Genomic DNA, 20,584 nt, shown 5'->3' with positions numbered 1-20,584 from the left:
TGGTTGAAGTAGTACACATGGCACCACAAGCAGCATGTACGCTGAACTCCCTGTAGTAGTTTGATATTGCATTTTTTGTCTAAAGCAGTCCACCAGATTATTGAAGCATAAGCTAGAATTGGTCTAATTACACTTTTATAAAGTCAATTTGTCATAGTAGGACCCCATTTCATGCATATAGTTCTCCTACATATCGCCCATCACAGATGTGCCTTGCTGATTCTATCCTCTATGTGACCGGAAGTTATTAACAATTAATGCATTTTCCGTGAATATGTACATTTGTATGGGAGGTATATGAAAATGTGGACCGATTTCGCCCATTTTTAACAGGAATCAAGCTTTCATATGGAAACAATTGTGTGCTGATTTTTATGAAATTATATCGCATAGTTTTTGTGCAAATTGTATTAGATTAGGGTCTCAGATGAATATTACTTGGTGTTACACACGGAATGACAAACTTATATATACCTTTTATCACCACTGATGGTGGTGGAGGCCCTCCACTGGAGGGTATAAAAATCTTCCTTTACGAGTTTTGAAAATTCTAGCTCTTACAGTTTCCCAGATATACGAATTTTTGCATTTAATTTATATGGAAGGTGCCAAACCCCTATTGAATGTCAGAGTTCTTCGTGCAAAATTGAGTATTCTAGCTCTAATAGCTTTCCAGATACTCGAATTTTTGTACTTAATTCATATGAGATGTACCAAGACTGCCTAAAAGTTGCTATTCCGCCCATTTTTGTCCTAAACATTCAATTTGATACTAAAGTTCCTCCGAAAAAAAAATGAGGACTCTAGCTGTTACATTTTCTCAGATATACTAATTAAAGATTTTGTTTGTATGGGAGGTGCCACGCCCACGTACAGGAAGACACTAAGAAAATTTCAGTAAAATTACATATAGATCCGTATAGGAGGTACCAAAACCCCCTTATGAAAGTCCACCCATTTTACTCATAAATATCCACGTGGATGTTAAAGGTCTTTGTGAAAAATTAAGATATTCTATCTCCAATAGTTTCCCAGATCAACGAATTTTAATATATAACTCATATTGGAGATAACACGGCCCCTTTTGCTAGTCCGCCCATTTTTGTCCTAAACATTCAATTTGATACTAAAGTTCCTCCGAATGACAACTCTAGTTGTTATATTTTCTCAGATATACTAATTTAAGATTTTCTTTATATGGGAGGTGCCACGCCCACTATAGCTAGGCTTATGTGTTCATATGGATGTCAAAGTTTTGTATACAAAATTTTAGGACTGTAGCTCTTGCGGTTTCTAAGATATGCTACTTTTAAAACTTATGTTGTATGTGGGCGTGGCACGTCGCCCACTTAAAATCTTGAAGTATAAAATAGCCTATAGTTCCTTTGAAACATACAGGAAGAGACTGTGAAAATTTCAGAAAAATCGGTTCAGCCGTTTAGTTGTCTATAAAGTCCAAACAAACATACAAACACACATTCATTTTTATATATCGTCACCTAAAACGTAAACGGCCCTATCTAACATTTTTAAAATTTTACAGGAGAAGCAAAAAACTATTGAAATTGGAAAGTTTGTTTCTATCATCTCGATTTATTTGTAATAAATAAACAAAATGTTTAATAGTGAAACCTATCAGGTATTATTATAGTGGATGAAATGGATAAATTGGACTTTTTACCTCTAATATTTAAATGTTTTTGTTTTTGTCAATGAAATCGCTAATTTTGTTATGTTTTGATGCAATACATTATAATCAACAATAAAATTGATTTTGAATTTTTGGTTAGTTAGGGCCGTTTGCGTTTCAGGTGACGATATATAGATGGGGGTGCTACTCTCCCTCCAATTTTTCCACCAAATAATCATATGGATGTCAAAATTGTCCATAAAAATTTGAGGACTCTAGTTGTACCATGTTCCGAGATATTCTTTTGAAGAAGTGGGCGTGGCACCCCTCTCACTTGCAATTTCAAAATAAAAAGTAGCCTATAGTTCCTATACACTGAAAATTTCAAGAAGATCGCTTCAGTGGTTTAGCTTCCTATAAGGTACAAACAAACAAACAATCAAATAAACAAACATACATTGATTTTTATATATATAGATACATAGATACATACATAGATATAGAAGATGAAAATATACATATTTGTTAGATTTTTAATAAATATTTAAAAAGTTTATTGGATAAGGTATCTTCACAAAATATTTTCGTTTTCTAAATGACATCGTTTTCGCCTTGATACAATTACTATCAGTTTTTCCTTGAATGTATTTTACAGCATTTAACCACCGGTGCTTGACATCTCTTTTCTGCAAAATAAAATTAATAGATAAAGATTAGTTATACATATTTATGTCCTTACTAAAAAATACAAATGTTAATAATGATGCCTACACACTATATACTTATAAGTAGTTACATTTTTATTTTATACTAGCTATACCCAGTGTGCTTTGCTACCCTAAGAGCAATGTAAATAAAAAACACTTTACGATTTTGAAGATTCTAACTTTAATAGTTTTCCAGATATACATTTTAAAATCCCCAATATGTAATTGGGGATGTCACGCAAATTATTGTTCGCCAATTTTTCCAAACGTTAATTTAGATTTTAATGTAACCTATGAAAAATTTTTATAGTATAATATTTTCCCAGATGGGAATTGCCCAGGTCCTATTGAAAGTCCGTCCAGTTTTCTCTAAATATTCACATGAATGTCAAAGTTTTTCATGTAAAATTTTTGTATTTAATTCATATGGGAGGTTCCAATTTGCTAGTCCGCCAATTTATAACCAAAATGTTCACATTGATGTGTCGTGTGCACCCTGTAGTAGGGAAAAATTTAAGAAGAAGAAGTTAAGTAAAAAGTTGGCAAACAAAAACAAAACTATGCCAGAAAAAAAAAACTATAGAGGACTGAATAGCTGAAATTAAATTGAATAAGAGGGAACCATATTGGCAACCGAGGTTTCTCGGTCACTAATGACCAAAATGTCGGTCCTTTTCATTTTTCCCTGCCCGGGCTCCACCCGTGGCCGTCAGAGAAAAAAAATCTTAATTTAAATTAAATAATTCCTTTTTTATTCATAAAAGTTTTAAACTAAAACTTCAAATAAAAGTAAAACCAAATAAAATAAAACTTAAAACTAAATTAAATTAATCTTAAAACTAAATAAAGCCAGAAACATAAAACTAAATCAGCCAACTCTGAGCCACGCCATCACCAGCTCCATCCAGCGTGGGACTACTTTAGCAGATCCGCACCAACAGTCCTGTGGTGCCCAGGTATTAAGGTTTTCGACATAGAAGTGTACCTCTTACCCGAACGACAGGACGAACAGAACCAGTCCTTTTAGATAATTTCTATATATAAAAAAAAATAAAAAAATTTAGTAAACAAAAAAAAGCTATATATTCGTTTATAGGCATACCTTACGTTAGTTGCTCGAAGCCAGTCCGCGGGTTGAAATTGATCCAGGCGTGCGCGTAAGGATAGGATTGAGCTCAGGCCTAGTTAAGAACAATCCCGCGGTAGATTTGAACTCATAGGTTGCCGGAAACCAGTATATACAAAAAAAAAAGAAAAAAACAAATTATTTAAATGATTCTTATAATATATTATTCAATACTTACCTGAAATACCCGAACAAACTAATACGGACGGACAGAAAACCTGTACATTCACCACCTGTCGTCAAGCACCGTTGATCCTTGGGAGATTAGTCCAGTCTATTGCGAACCTGAAAGTAAAAGGGGAATTTAAATTAGAAAAAAAAAGAAGAAAAAAAACTCAAAGTAAATGTAAAAACTTAAATTAAACTTAAAATCTAAAATTTGATTAAATCTTAAAATCTAAAAGCTAAAATCCTAAAAACTAAATTTTGTTAAAACTTAAAAACTAAATTTTGTTAAAACTTAAAAAACTAAAGTTTGTTAAAATCTTAAAACTAAAACTAAAAACTAAATTTGCTAAAAACTAAAATTTGCCAAATTGTTAAAAACTTAATTTGTTAATAATTATCATCTGAAGTTGGATAATTAAAATTTGCTAATATTTTAAAATTTTTCTAAAACTCAAATTGAATCTTTGCTAAGCCTAAATTTCGATGAGACATTGTTAATTTTTTAATAAACAAAAACCTTTATAATGTTTAAATGAAAATTTAAAAGTTTGTTATCATTAATATGACTGGCTAACTTTATTAATAATAAGTAGGGTGACTAAATGTTTGCGGGGAAGATCTGGGACGTCGAGGAAGATGATGTCATGGCGAGGATGAATCCTCGAGAGGGAGGGTCATAATTGGTATGACCGTAGGGAGATGCAACACTACTTTTGGCCCCTTTTCTTTTTAAATACCCTAAATGCTGGTATGAATTTTGTGTCAGTGTGTGTTCGTGGTCCAGATTGCCGGCAAGAACCACCCCATCCGGCGAGCTTTAGCCGCGCAATACGCGGTCATACCAGCGCCGCTAGCAATCTGGCCACTCTGTCCCTTTTTATTCTTTATGTTGTCTGTTTGTTTATTTAAACAAACAGTTGACACACCACACCATTACATAAATGGCGCCCAACGTGGGGCCCGAACCCACGACCCTGAGATTAAGAGTCTCATGCTCTACCGACTGAGCTAGCCGGGCGCATTTATGTAACGGTATGGTGTGTCAGCTGTTTGTTTAAATAAACAGCAGTCACCCTACTTACCGCCGATTATTAATCAAGTTAGCCAGTCATATTAATGATAACAAACTTTTAAATTTTCATTTAAACATTATAAAGGTTTTTTTTTATTAAAAAATTAACAATGTCTCATCGAAATTTAGGCTTAGCAAAGATTCAATTTGAGTTTTAGAAAAATTTTAAAATATTAGCAAATTTTAATTATCCAACTTCAGATGATAATTATTAACAAATTAAGTTTTTAACAATTTGGAAAATTTTAGTTTTTAGCACATTTAGTTTTTAGTTTTAGTTTTAAGATTTTAACAAACTTTAGTTTTTTTAAGTTTTAACAAAATTTAGTTTTTAGGATTTTAGCTTTTAGATTTTAAGATTTAATCAAATTTTAGATTTTAAGTTTAATTTAAGTTTTTACATTTACTTTGAGTTTTTTTTTCTTCTTTTTTTTCTAATTTAAATTCCCCTTTTACTTTCAGGTTCGCAATAGACTGGACTAATCTCCCAAGGATCAACGGTTCCACAGTGGGGCAGAATGGAAATTTTTGGAAATAAATCTGGCATTTCTAAACGGCTGATCCGATCGGGATAAAATTTGGCGTGAGCGTAGCCAAGGAGTATTCGAGTTTAAGTTTTGAAGATGAACCCTGCAGATGCCCCAGGGACGGCGCTGTGGCGGCTCAAAGTAGGGTACCTACGACATGTAAAATTTTTAAACTCGTGCCATTTTTTGTTTTTCACCCAAATACAAAGATTTTTATATTTTGTGAAAGCGCTCGACGAGATCTTGAAAAAACATGCTTGGACATACTACTTATCTCTTATAATATCCGAGTTATAGGCATTTAAAAATTTAGTGATACAAAATTTACCATACCTTGGTCCGCCTTTTTTTTGAATACCGGGCATAATTTTGGACCAAATGGACTAAATTTTTTCTTGTTAGTTAGACAACAAAATTTCCAATAATATACAAAAAATTTCAGATCAATATCATTTACAGATCCAAAAATATACGTTTTTTAATTAAAAAATTCAAAAAATTTTAGATTTTTGGCCGTTTTTTGCCAAAAATGTGTCTTAAATCTTTTATTAATAAAATAAAATTTTCTTTAAGAACATATAACAATTTTATAGTTTTCTAAAAGGTATCTTTACGCAGAACGCTTTGGCGTAAAAACCTTGTCCTATTTTTTGAAAATGTTGCCACTGCGTCCTTCCGAATATGACCTATTTTTTATCAAAACTTCAACTTTGGGCGACATGTTCTAAAATCCCAAAGCTGAGATCAGAAAACTGAAAGCAGTTTTGGAAACCTCAATATGTTTTCTATTTACTCCAAAAGTATTTTCCCAGCCCTGAAAGAAATGTGGACCCTATGGGCAAAAAAGTAAAAAATCCCATTTTTGGGATTTTCATTCCTATTTTTGGGAATTGCGGGATGCCCTTTGACCTTTTCAATTTTTTTTTTTTGCATTTTCTTATTTGAAATGACAAATTTAACAAGCGTTGAAAATTTCATTTTCATTTATTTTGTTCATAAATAAAGATTTTGTCATATATTACATATTTGTTTAATTTCTAAAACTATGATTTATATCAAAATTTTAATAGTGTCGCAGATAGCTACAACAATTTAGTCCATATTTATCCCTTAATATCATTTTTTAGTTAGATATGGAAATTCTCGACCCTTTACAAAAAATTTCAAGCCAATATCTCAATTACATTCAAAAATATGTTCATTTAAACCTGTGTCCTTTAATTTCATCTTTTTCATATTTTAGTATTAAGTATGACAGAACATACATTTGGTGTTGAATAAAATATTTGGACAATTTTTAAAAATTATTTAGTTAATTATTTTATTATAATATTGTATATAAAATAAAAAAAATTATAATTTTATTATGAGCCACGCACAACAACACCTAAATCACCCCACACAAATTACCTTTCCCGTCCACCGAAATATAAAACACAATTTAATACAATATCATCCGTTAGTATAATAGCTTTTTTTATTTGAACTGTTTATCTTAAACATAATACAATTAATTCTTACAACCTACTTATATAGTTAATTCCTAACACTACTTATTTTCTATAAAATAATCTGTCATATCGGTATACATATCCAGAAGGTAATATAAGTCCTTTAAATCTTCCTTGTTTTGAGATGATAGAGTTTCATAACAAATCCATCTTTTTCGCATAGTTGAAAGAACAGGATCAGAAGATAGAAGTAAACTATTAAAAATATCTTCATTCTGTGATTGCCTGGAGCATTTTCTTGAGCTGAATAGTTGAACATGCTTAAAATCTCGATTCCTCGCTTCCTGGGCTTCTTCTGTTAACTCTCCAAGTGGAAGAATATTCGATTCAATTATTATTTGACCATGACACAATACTTTGTGTACTGTTGGTGTTAGTTCCCTCCATGGATACAGAGATACAAGTAATTTAGAAATTTCAGATGTGTATTCCCCAAATCGATTTTCATTAATTTTATGTTTACTATTCAGTGCCATTAAAATAGTTTTAACTCTTCGAAGCAACTCCTTGTCGATTCCAGTTATTTTTGAAGTAATTTCAAAATCACGAAAAAACCTTCTCGACGTATTACCGTCATTTGTACTACCTCAACTTGAAAGTGGTTTGTCGATGTTTAATCCCATCTGAACTTTAAATTCTTCTTGGATTCTGCTTTTTTCCGCAGCTCTCAGTTCTTTCAATTCTTCATTATTTTTTGTTGATTTAGTAGGATAGTTTGTTTTTTTTTTCCTGGATCGCCTTGTATGATGGTAATATATTGTGTCCTTTTTCATGCAGAGCTTTCCTTAATATTTGGTACTTATTTCGACTGAGACCCAGTTCCAACATAAGCGCTATTGCTTCCTCTTCAGTAAAATTTGATTATGATGTTGGAGTTGGTATACTTTCCACAATTCGCTTAAGTCGTTTTGGTGATGCATTAGGAAGAATAGTTGCAATATGTACGACATCCATATGTTGGTTTTCCTTTTTCAGCATTTCGTTAAATGTATCAGCAATTTCATCATTTGAGATTGAAAAAAGTTTTTGTGTGACCCTCTTTTTTTACCTTGAACATAAGTCTTCGTATGACTTGCAAGGCGCTCCTATTGATGTGTTGTAAGTTGAGATTTCCGTAGTAGTTTCCATCCAACTACAAAATTTTAATCGAAATTTCTTTTGATTTCCATCCACAGACTTACTTTTTACATCAAAAAGTTTTCAATTTTTGATATGCCTGTTTTGTCTACTTTTCTACTACAGTAGTTTTCCGATTTAACGACCATTCAATTCTACGAACATCGCATTTAACGAACAAGCTAATTTTTCCTATTGACTACCTTAAATAACGAACAAAACTTGTTTTTTGTACTCTGTTTAACGAACTAATAAAAATATTATTATTTAAATGAAGATAAAATGACATTTATCAAAAATAACAAATAACCTAAGTTGTAGCAAAAAACTATACCGTTGTTTTAAGCGGTGCTTTTGTACCCAAAACTGTAACACATTCTGGGTTCTTATTAAATTTTAGTTCGATGTAGCTATGTCCGTCCGTCCTTCAGATAATGACTTTAACGCTCATTACTCGCTTAACAATACGAGTACGCCGATGAAATTCGATACAAACATGTTCTATACTAACCGAAATCTCTAACAAATTTTATGGGAATCGGTCCATAATTGACCTTACCCTCCATATCAGGCCCCCTTAAGAAAATTACTTCAACGCTCATTACTCGCTTAAAAATACGAGTATAGATATGAACTTCGAGAAATAACTTTAACGCTCATGACTGAATTAAAAATACAGCGATTAAATTCGAGACAAATATGGTTTGAAGGTGGGTATATAAGATTCGGAATTTTGTGTTTTGTGCTATTTTTATAAAAAAAAAGAATTAATTTTTATAAAATACATTTAAAAAATATTTTATGTACCTATTTTTAATCATTTTCCTACCAAAAACCCACGTTTTAGTTAGTACTGCATATAACGAACTTTTCAATTTTACGAACAGGCCTGACAACATATGGGTTCGTTAAATCGGAAAACTACTGTATATGTAGTTTTTATATAATTTGAAATGTCTTCAATTCTTTCTGGCCCTTTTGAAGATATACTCCATAAAACGGAACACAACTCTTCGTACTTTAATGTAATCTTCATTGTAGATTTATTAAATATGGTACTTAAAATCTGAGAAGTTTACTTATATACCAATTCTTGTCATTTCCGATACAGGTATTCCAAAGTAAAAAATTACGAATTGTCTACCTATTAACATTTAGGACTATATTACTATAACCTGTAATTCAGTCATTGATATTTCTTATTAGTGAATGAATCGAAATTATCATTACCTGTATATTTTTACCTACATGATCATAAACGAAACAGAACGAAATGATCTGTCGAAAAAATTTTGGTAAAAAATAGTTATAAATTTTTGAAAATTTAAGCATAATAGGACCTTTCAATTATAAGGATAAGCAAACAAATAGGTAAATATAAGATTTAAATATGTGCTGTCATACTTAATACTAAAATATGAAAAAGATGAAATTAAAGGACACAGGTTTAAATGAACATATTATTGAATGTAATTGAGATATTGGCTTGAAAGTTTTTGTAAAGAATCGAGAATTTCCATATCTAACTAAAAAATGATATTAAGGGATAAATATGGACTAAATTGTTGTAGCTATCTGCGATCCTATTAAAATTTTGATATAAATCATAGTTTTAGAAATTAAACAAATATGTAATATATGACAAAATCTTTATTTATGAACAAAACTCAATGAAATTTTCAACGCTTGTTAAATTTGTCATTTCAAATAAGAATATGCAAAAAAAAAATTGAAAAGGTCAAAGGGCATCCCGCAATTCCCAAAAATAGGAATGAAAATCCCAAAAATGGGATTTTTTACTTTTTTGCCCATAGGGTCCACATTTCTTTCAGGGCTGGGAAAATACTTTTGGAGTAAATAGAAAACATATTGAGGTTTCCAAAACTGCTTTCAGTTTTCTGATCCCAGCTTTGGGATTTTAGAACATATCGCCCAAAGTTGAAGTTTTGATAAAAAATAGGTCATATTCGGAAGGACGCAGTGGCAACATTTTCAAAAAATAGGACAAGTTTTTTACGCCAAAGCGTTCTGCGTAAAGATACCTTTTAGAAAACTATAAAATTGTTATACGTTCTTAAAGAAAATTTTATTTTATTAATAAAAGATTTAAGACACATTTTTGGCAAAAAACGGCCAAAAATCTAAATTTTTTTGAATTTTTTAATTAAAAAACGTATATTTTTGGATCTGTAAATGATATTGATCTGAAATTTTTTGTATATTATTGGAAATTTTGTTGTCTAACTAACAAGAAAAAATTTAGTCCATTTGGTCCAAAATTATGCCCGGTATTCAAAAAAAGGCGGACCAAGGTATGGTAAATTTTGTATCACTAAATTTTTAAATGCCTATAACTCGGATATTATAAGAGATAAGTAGTATGTCCAAGCATGTTTTTTCAAGATCTCGCCGAGCGCTTTCACAAAATATAAAAATCTTTGTATTTGGGTGAAAAACAAAAAAATGGCACGAGTTTAAAAATTTTACATGTCGTAGGTACCCTACTTTGAGCCGCCACATCGCCGTCCCTGGGGCATCTGCAGGGTTCATCTTCAAAACTTAAATTCGAATACTCCTTGGCTACGCTCACGCCAAATTTTATCCCGATCGGATCAGCCGTTTAGAAATGCCAGATTTATTTCCAAAAAATTTCCATTCTGCCCCACTGTGGGTTCTTAACGACAGGTGGTGAATGTACAGGTTTTCTGTCCGCCCGTATTAGTTTGTTCGGGTATTTCAGGTAAGTATTGAATAATATATTATAAGAACCTTTTAAATAATTTTTTTTTTTTTTTTTGTATATACTGGTTTTCAGCAACCTATGAGTTCAAATCTACCGCGGGATTGTTCTTAACTAGGCCTGAGCTCAATCCTATCCTTACGCGCACGCCTGGTTCAATTTCAACCCGCGGACTGGCTTCGAGCAACTAACGTAAGGTATGCCTATAAACGAATATATAGTTTTTTTTTTGTTTACTAAATTTTTTTTATTTTTTTATATATAGAAATTATCTAAAAGGACTGGTTCTGTTCGTCCTGTCGTTCGGGTAAGAGGTACACTTCTATGTCGAAAACCTTAATACCTGGGCACCACAGGACTGTTGGTGCGGATCTGCTAAAGTAGTCCCACGCTGGATGGAGCTGGCGATGCACAGTGGTATAGGAAAAAAAAAGAGGTAAATAATTCGGTAACTTCTAAACGGTTAATCCGATTTTAATGAAATTTGGTATGCACAAAGAGGAGGTGTTGTCGAGTTTAGTTTTTGAATTTGGACCTTATAGGTCAACCAGGGGCCCGGCGGGGGGTCCTCAAATTAGGACACCTCGGCTATGTTAAATTTTTAAAACGATCCTATTTCTTCATTTGAGTTCCGATTTAAAAAAAATTTCGTATATAGAATCTCCTCATCGAGCACGATAAAAAATTATCTCTTATAATTTAGGAGATATTCGCATTTGAAAATTAAAATTTTAAAATTTTTACCGTCCTTACTTTAGTTTTTTTGATAATAGCGGGTCCAAATATTCCCGATTTTCGCCATTTTTTTTTATTCGCTTAACAACAAGTTTATATATCAAGCAGTGAAAGAATTATGTAAAAATCATGACTGAGTCCAAAGTTATAGGCATTTTAATTTAAAAAATCAAAAAAAAGGCGATTTTTTGTCATTTTTTTTTTGGGAAAAAAGTATCTTTTTCTTTTTAAGTTATCTAAAAAGTTTCTAAGAAGATGTATATAGAATTTATACTTTTTGGAAAGCTGACTTTACATAAAGTACGATAAATGAAACAAAACCTAAAAATTTTTGATACCGAGGGGACCAGGTCCATCCAAAAAAACCCTATTTTTTATGGAAAATTCAATTTTGAGCAATAATTCTCAAATCGCATAGTCGATATCAAATTATAGTGACCTGTTTTATATGACCCAATATGTTCTTAATCATTTTGTAACGGGTTTCGATAACCCTGCCCCTGGTATGGATATAATAGGCAAAAAACCAAAAAATCCCATTTTTGGGATTTTTTAAAACTTTTTTGAGAATTCCGGGATTTCTAATAAGAAAATTCGAAATTTTTATTTAATTTTGGATTTTGAGTAAAAAAATCTACCTAACTGTAAAATTTCATCAAAAAATATTCATAAATAAAATTTTTATTGCAATTTGAAAAAATTGTATCTTCGCAAAAACTAAATAAAAAACATTTTTTAATTTTTTTTAAAAAAAGTATTCCGCGAATTTTTTAATTTTCAAAAATTATATACAGTTTTGAAAAATAGACAAAATTACCTTTCCATTGATATATAACATGCCTACCTAATGTTTTTAAGTGACAAATTAATTAGGGAAAACTCAACATCTTTTAGAAAATTTACATAGCACTATTATTTTCATCCATAAGGTTAACTCTTAAATTTGTTAGATATATGGATGAAAATAATAGTGCTAGGTAAATTTTCTAAAAGATGTTTAGTTTTCGCTAATTAATTTGTCTCTTAAAAAACATTAGGTAGGCATGTTATATATCAATGGAAAGGTAATTTTGTCTATTTTTCAAAACTGTGTATAATTTTTGAAAATTAAAAAATTCGCGGAATGCTTTTTTTAAAGAAAATTAAAAAATGTTTTTTATTCAGTTTTTGCAAAGATACAAATTTTTCAAATTGCAATAAAAATTTAATTTATGAATATTTTTTGATGAAATTTTACAGTTAGGTAGATTTTTTTACTCAAAATCCAAAATTAAATAAAAATTTCGAATTTTCTTATTAGAAATCCCGGAATTCCCAAAAAAGTTTTAAAAAATCCCAAAAATGGGATTTTTTGTTTTTTTGCCTATTATATCCATACCAGGGGCGGGGTTATCGAAACCCGTTACAAAATGATTAAGAACATATTGGGTCATATAAAACAGGTCACTATAATTTGATATCGACTATGCGATTTGAGAATTTTTGCTCAAAATTGAATTTTCCATAAAAAATAGGGTTTTTTTGGATGGACCTGGTCCCCTCGGTATCAAAAATTTTTAGGTTTTGTTTCATTTATCGAACTTTTAGATAACTTAAAAAGAAAAAGATACTTTTTTCCCAAAAAAATGACAAAAAATCGCCTTTTTTTGATTTTTTAAATTAAAATGCCTATAACTTTGGACTCAGTCATGATTTTTACATAATTCTTTCACTGCTTGATATATAAACTTGTTGTTAAGCGAATAAAAAAAAAAAATGGCGAAACCCGGGAATATTTGGACCCGCTATTATCAAAAAAACTAAAGTAAGGACGGTAAAAATTTTAATTTTCAAATGCGAATATCTCCTAAACTATAAGAGATAATTTACTGCTACGACATTTTTTATAGTGCTCGATGAGGAGATTCTATATACGAAATTTTTTTTAAATCGGAACTCAAATGAAGAAATAGGATCGTTTTAAAAATTTAACATAGCCGAGGTGTCCTAATTTGAGAACCCCCCGCCGGGCCCCTGGTTGGCCTATAAGGTCCAAATTCTAAACCTAAACTCGACAACACCTCCTCTTTGTGCATACCAAATTTCATTAACCGTTTAGAAGTTACCGAATTATTTCCCTCTTTTTTTTCCTATACCACTGTGCGATGGCGTGGCTCAGAGTTGGCTGATTTAGTTTTATGTTTCTGGCTTTATTTAGTCTTAAGATTAATTTAATTTAGTTTTAAGTTTTATTTTATTTGGTTTTACTTTTATTTGAAGTTTTAGTTTAAAACTTTTATGAATAAAAAAAAGGAATTATTTAATTTAAATTAAGATTTTTTTTCTCTGACGGCCACGGGCTCCACCTTCTTCTTGGGCAGGGAAAAATGAAAAGGACCGACATTTTGGTCATTAGTGACCGAGAAACCTCGGTTGCCAATATGGTTCCCTCTTATTCAATTTAATTTCAGCTATTCAGTCCTCTATAGTTTTTTTTTTCAGGCATAGTTTTGTTTATGTTTTCCAGCTGTCAAACTGTTTACTAATCTGCGTTGCCAACTTTTTACTTAACTTCTTCTTCTTAAATTTTTCCCTACTACAGGGTGCACACGACAGATGTGAAAGTATTTTTGTTCTAATAGTTTCCCAGACATATAATTCTATTTAATATGGGAGGTTCAAACCCCCTCTAATAAAGGTCCTCCCATTTTCCTCAACATGTTCAAATAAATGTTAAATTTCTTCGTGGAAAATTTGAAGATTTTAGGTCTAGTTTCCCAGACAAACGACAACGCCAAATTAAGGATTTTGCAAAATTTAAGGATTTTAGTTTCTCAGATATACGAAATTAAAATTAATTCATATGGGGTGTTTCAAACCTCCTGAAAGTTCGCCCTTTTTCCCCAAAATATTCATATTCATATGAAAGTTCTTCGTGCAAAATTTTAAGATGGTAGCTCTATTAGTTTCCCAGATTAACGAATTTTTGTATATTTTGTTCATATGGGAGTAATGTATCCCATTGGTAGTCCGCTAATTTATTACCTAAAATGTTTACATGAATGTTTAAGTACTTCAGGCTAAATTTGAAGATTCTAACTCTAATAGTTTCCCAGATAAGTGATTTTTTGTATATAATTCATATGGGAGGTACCACGCTCCCTACTACCTATAAGTGATTTTTTGTATATAATTCATATGGGAGGTACCACGCTCCCTACTGCTAGTCCGCCCCTTTTTCCTTAAATAATAATATTGACACTATAGTGGTTCCGACAAAATTTGAGGACTCTATCTGTTATATTTTCTCAGATAAACTGATTTAATATTTTTTTCATATGGAAGGTGCCACGCCACTATAGGCATTCTCCCCATTACAAAGTTTGAGGAGTCTAACTCTTGCAGTTTCTGAGATATGTGACTTTTAATACTAATTTTTTATGTGGGCGTGACACATCGCCCACTTGAAATTTTGAAGTAAAAGGTAGCCTTTAGTTCCTTCCAGACATAAACGAAGACACTGTGAAAATTTCAGAAAAATCGGTCCAGCCGTTTAGCTGTCTATAAAGTCCAAACAAACAAACATACATACACACATTAATTTCTATAAATAAATAGATGGGGGGTGCCACGCCCCCTATTGCTAGTCCTCCAATTTTTCCACAAAATAATCATATGGATGTAAAAATTGTCCATAAAAAATTTGAGGACTCTAGTTGTGCCATGTCCCGAGATATTCGACTCTTGAAGAAGTGGACGTGGCACCCAGAGATACAAGCCGATGGGAAATGATCGGCGGCGGCGGCGCAACCATTTTGGGTCGGCGGCGGCTTATTACAGAAAATATCGGCGGCGGCTAAACTGTCGGCTCAATTTAACTTTTTCTTTAGAAATTGACCTTATAAGGTTTATTATATTGAAAAATCTTTGTATAATAGTCTGTTACATAGAAACCTGTCTCTATATAAGTTTTTTTCTGCAGAAAATGGACATTTATAGTAGTTTTCACTATTTTAATATTAGCACAATATTGTGTGGCAACTCTTTTCAATTTGCCATAAGAATTTAAAATAGTGGCAACTCCGTTCAATTTGGTGAAATTATGTTCTGAAATACATGTGTGATTCTAATCTTTATCAGCGGCTACGTTTAAGCCGGCTTAGCTTTTGAGCCGAAAGAAGTCGGCGGCGGCGCGGCTTGCAAAATATTATATTTGAGCCGTCTCGGCTTGTATCTCTGGTGGCACCCCTCTCACTTGCAATTTCAAAATAAAAAGTAGCCTTCCAGATATAGGGGAACATACACTGAAAATTTCAAGAAGATCGCTTCAGTGGTTTTTAAGGTACAAACAAACAATTAAACAAATATACATTGATTTATATATATATATATAGATTGCGAAACAAAATAAAGCAAAACTTCGATGTAATATACCTCGTTATAAGGAAAAAGTCAATATAACGTCAATATAAGTTTTTCATTAAAAAATACACTATAGCTATAACGAATAAATTCTGTGATATAAAACCACAAAATAGCGAAGTATTCCTAAAAAACTATCTATATATATAAAAATCGATGTATGTTCTTTTATTTGTTTGTTTGTATCTTATAGGAAGCTAAACCACTGAAGCGATCTTCTTGAAATTGGAGGACTAGCAATAGGGGGCGTAGCACCCCCATTATATATATAAAAATGAATGTGTGTTTGTATGTTTGTTTGTTTGTTTGGACTTTATAGACAGTTAAACGGCTGAACCGATTTTTCTGAAATTTCACAGTCTCTTCCTGTATGTTTCAACGGAACTATTGGCTACTTTTTACTTCAAGATTTTAAGTGGGTGACGTGCCACGCCCACATACAAAATAAGTTTTAAAAGTCGCATATCTCAGAAACTTCAAGAGCTACAGTCCTCAAATTTTGTATGCAAAACTTTGACATCCATATGAACACAGCCTAGCTATAGTGGGTGTGGCACCTTCCATATAAAAAAATCTTAAATTAGTATATCTGAGAAAATATAACAACTAGAGTCGTCATTCGGAGGAACTTTAGTATCAAATTAAATGTTTAGGACAAAAAATGGGCGGAATAGCAACTTTTAGGCAGTCTTGGTACCTCCCATATGAATTAAGTACAAAAATTCGTGTATCTGGAAAGCTATTAGAGCTAGAATACTCAATTTTGCACGAAGAACTCTGACATTCAATAGGGGTTTGCACCTTCCATATAAATTATATGGGAAACTGTAAGAGCTAGAATTTTCAAAAATCGTAAAGGAAGATTTTTATACCCTCCACCACCATCAGCGGTGATAGAGGGTATATATAAGTATGTCATTCCGTGCGTAACAACAAGTAATATTCATCTGAGACCCTAATCTAATATAATTTTCAAAAAACTATGCGATATAATTTCATAAAAATCAGCACACAATTGTTTCCATATGAAAGCTTGATTCCTGTTAAAAATGGGCGAAATCGGTCCACATTTTAATATACTTCCCATACAATGTACATATTCCCGGAAAATGCATTAATTGTTAATAACTTCCGGCCACATAGAGATAGGATCAACAAGACACATCGGTGCTGTGCGATATAGGAGAACTATAGGCATGAAATGGGGTCTTAGTCCTACTATGACAAATTGACTTTATAAAAGTGTAATTAGACAAAAAAATGCAATATCAAACTACTAAAGGGAGTTCAGCGTACATGCTGCTTGGGTATAAGTGGTGCCATGTGTACTACTTCAACCAAGGCTCTGGAGACGTTGCTAGATATTCCACCCATTGAAACATATTTAAGATATGAGGCGGCGCTTACAGCCGAACGTCTCTTTACTTTAGGCGAACTGGCCAAAAGCAGTTATAGGACATGTCATCAATGTATACTGAACAAATTGGAAGGTTATACACAATCATCGGACGTGCCTGATCGTATACCAGACACAGAATATGTCGGAAACTTTGAAACGCTGATCCCAGATAGAATGTCTTGGTCAAGAGGAACATTAGAGCAAATACCAGGAATAGGAATCCGTTGTTACACGGATGGCTCTAAATTGGGTGACAGAGTGGGGCTGGGGTTCTATATTGAAGACCCAGAAACAGAAATGTACCACCGTTTACCAAATCATAACACAAGCTTCCAGGCAGAAGTACGAGCAAAAAAGGAATGCGTAAATTGGATTAGAATAAATATGGCGCCCACAGCGCTTAATATATTTACTGACAGCCAGAAGGCAATTAGGGCGATATCAGGCGATAGAATTAAATCTAAGACCGTATTGAATTGTAAGAAAGCTTTAACTGAATACTCTCCCAGAGGTAAGGTTCACATCATATGGGTACCAGCCCAGTCGGGAGTAGTCGGTAACGAAAAGGCGAATGTAATAGCTTTAAAGGGAAGGGAACTCGAGGCAGTTAACCTGACAAACGCAAAACCATTCGACGCAACAAAAGCTGAACTAAAAATATGGGTAAGACAATCCCATAAGGCCTCTTGGAATAATGAAACAGTGGGTAGAACCACGAAGATCCTATGGGGTGACCCTGATGAGAGCAAGACGAAAAATCTCCTCAAAGTTAGTATGATGGTACGTATTCTGAGTGGACACACAGGATTACGAGCACATCTATGCAAAATTGGACATGCGGATTCAGACGAATGTAGAGCATTTGGAGAGGACAGTGAAACTCTGGAGCACTTTCTCTGCCACTGCCAGGCATTCGTCGAAGTTAGATCCAAGTATCTTGGAAGTGATGTTATTTTGGAAATAACATTCCTGACTAACACTGATTGGAAGATTCTTATGAATTACGTTCAGGAAACTGAGTTTCTGAACACTGAGAAATAATTCATTCAGTTCCTTATTTTCTTATTTTTTTCATGATAAGGAGCGCACAACAAGCCCGATAGTGGCCTAGGTGTATTTCTTCGGATTTGATGTAGTATACATCCTCCTATCAACCTACCTACCTACCTAATAACTTCCGGTAGAATGACAATATCTTTACAAACTTTTACAAGTAAAAGTTTTAATATCCAAAATTTGGATAGTGACAAACAAATATTATAAAATTTTCCTAAACCAAAAATGTATTTTAATATATTTTGAATATTTTTTATTTTATATCGACAGGGGTAGCAAAGCACGCCGGGTTTTAGCTAGTGCTTCTATATAACGAAGTCAGAACAATGCAAAATTTAATTTTAAGCACAGCTGAGTAATGCGTCATAAAAGTAGTCTGTTTTGTTTTGATTCAAAATTATTTAACTAAAGCGTAAATCCACCCAGCGGGAAAAATACCGGAACTTCGATCTTTAGACCTTCTAAGAGACATATTTACACATTATAAAATATGTATACTATACCCATTCTTCACTGCCTTTGTTTCACTTCCTTCTAAAAAAAACCATGCACATTCGAAATTGCATTGCAAAACAGGGTTAAACAAACAACTACTTAAAATCTTTTAAGTAGTTACATATCTATATCTTCTATCTATATATATAAAAATTAATGTGTGTTTGTTTGTATGTTTGTTTGAAGTCTATAGCCGCCTAAACGGCTAAACCAATTTTGTTGAAATTTTCACAGTATGTTCCTGTATGCCTGGAAGGAAAATAAGCCTACTTTTTTTTTTGAAATTTCAAGTGGGCGAGGTGACACGCCTACATACTAAATAACTATTAAAGGTCGTATATCTTGGAAACTGGTGCAATTAGAGTCGTCAAATTTTGCACGGACAACTTTGACATCCATAAGAGAAAATGGGCGGACTTGCTATAGTGGGCGTGGCACTTTCCATATTAAGAAAATATTAAATCAGTATATCTCAAAATATAACAGTTAGAGTCCTCACTTAAGTTTCAATATGATTATTTAGGATAAAAAGTGGGCGCTCTAGCAGCAGGGGGCGTGGCACCTCCCATATTAATTAAATACAAAAATTCGTTTAACTTGGAAACTATTAGAGTTAAAATCTTAAAATTTTGCACGAAGAACTTTAACATACCTGTGAAAATTTTGAGTAATAAATTGGCGGACTACCAATGGGGGGAGCGGTACCTCACATATGAATTAAATACAAAAAATCTTTTATCTTGGAAACTAATAAAATTAGATTCTTAAAATTTTGCACTAAGGACTTTCATATTCATCTGAATATTTTGGGGAAAAAATGCGGACTTTCATCAGGGGTGGCTTGGAACCCCCTTATGAGTTAAAGAGAAAAAATTGTATATCTGTGATACTATAGAAGCTAGAATCTTCAAATTTTACATGAAGAACTTTGACATTCCTGTGAACATTTAGAGATAAATGGGCGGACTTTCAATGGGGGGATTGATTAATTGAATACAATACAATATTATTCTCATTTTTCATAGCTTACATTAAAATCCTTATTAGCGTTCGGAAAAATTGGCGAACTTGCAATAATTTGCGAGTCATTTCCCATGTGTAAGTGTTTTTATACCCTACACCACTTTAGTGGGAAGGGTATATTGGGTTTGTGCTGATGTTTGTAACATACAAAAATATTCGTCCTATACCCTATAAGTATACCAATCCTATAAGTATACCAATCGGCTAGAATCGTTTTCTGAGTCGATTAAGCTATGTCCGTCCGTCTGGCTGGCTGTCCATGTAAACCTTGTGTGCAAGGTACAGGTCGCAATTTTCAAGATAATTGGATGAAATTTGGCACACAAGGATAAAGCCTATTGACCCAAGGACGAAGCCCATTGAAAATGGTTAATATCGGTCCATTATTTCACCTAGCCCCCATACAACAGAACCCCCCGAAAAGGGCTTCTGAACTCATAAGTATGTTAAATATACCTGTATATCGATAAAAATCGGCACAAATAGGTTTTATACAAGCCTAGATGACCTTGCCAAATTTCATGAAGATCGGGCCTCATACAAAGTCCCCTTTCGAAATTTACTTGAATGTCCAAAATTAGCTTATATTTTTGCGATGAAATTCATCACAAAAAAATATTATGTAAATATAAATATAATCACAAAATTGTATCGGGTTTGGTCTATATTTGCCCCTAGCCTCTTTCAGAAAATTAGTTTTTCATCCATAAATTGCTTAAATGTATCGGAACAAGGTAATAGAAAATAAATGCTTTATTATGAAAAATAAATCACATTTAATATAATTATAACTGGTGTGCACGAAAAGAAAAAACATGGTTGTACATTTTCATTGCGATCAAAATATTTTCCTAAATGTCTCATATGACTATTACAAT

The 20,584-nt window shown here is 32.5% G+C and overlaps 1 protein-coding gene and 1 non-coding gene across 2 annotated transcripts in view; both read right to left on the bottom strand.

The window, feature by feature from the left end:
- Positions 1-3,439: 3,439 nt before the first annotated feature.
- LOC119609621 overlaps positions 3,440-20,584 on the bottom strand; it is a 231,847-nt gene continuing 214,702 nt past the window's right edge. Inside the window, exon 7 of the mRNA XM_037964469.1 lies at positions 3,440-3,748. Coding sequence (XP_037820397.1) covers positions 3,728-3,748 — 21 coding nt within the window. The 3' untranslated portion in view covers positions 3,440-3,727. The remainder of the gene's footprint in view (positions 3,749-20,584) is intronic.
- Positions 4,577-4,649, bottom strand: Trnak-cuu. Its single transcript has one exon. It is a non-coding gene; the product is annotated as a tRNA-Lys (tRNA).

The sequence above is a fragment of the Lucilia sericata genome, unplaced genomic scaffold (assembly GCF_015586225.1).
Source record: "Lucilia sericata isolate MDLA Ls3-8-SP2 unplaced genomic scaffold, ASM1558622v1 Contig000024F_arrow, whole genome shotgun sequence".
Taxonomy (NCBI): Eukaryota; Metazoa; Arthropoda; class Insecta; order Diptera; family Calliphoridae; genus Lucilia; species Lucilia sericata.
The sequence above is the reverse complement of the archived record's forward strand: the minus strand, read 5'-3'. Positions and strand labels throughout refer to the sequence as shown.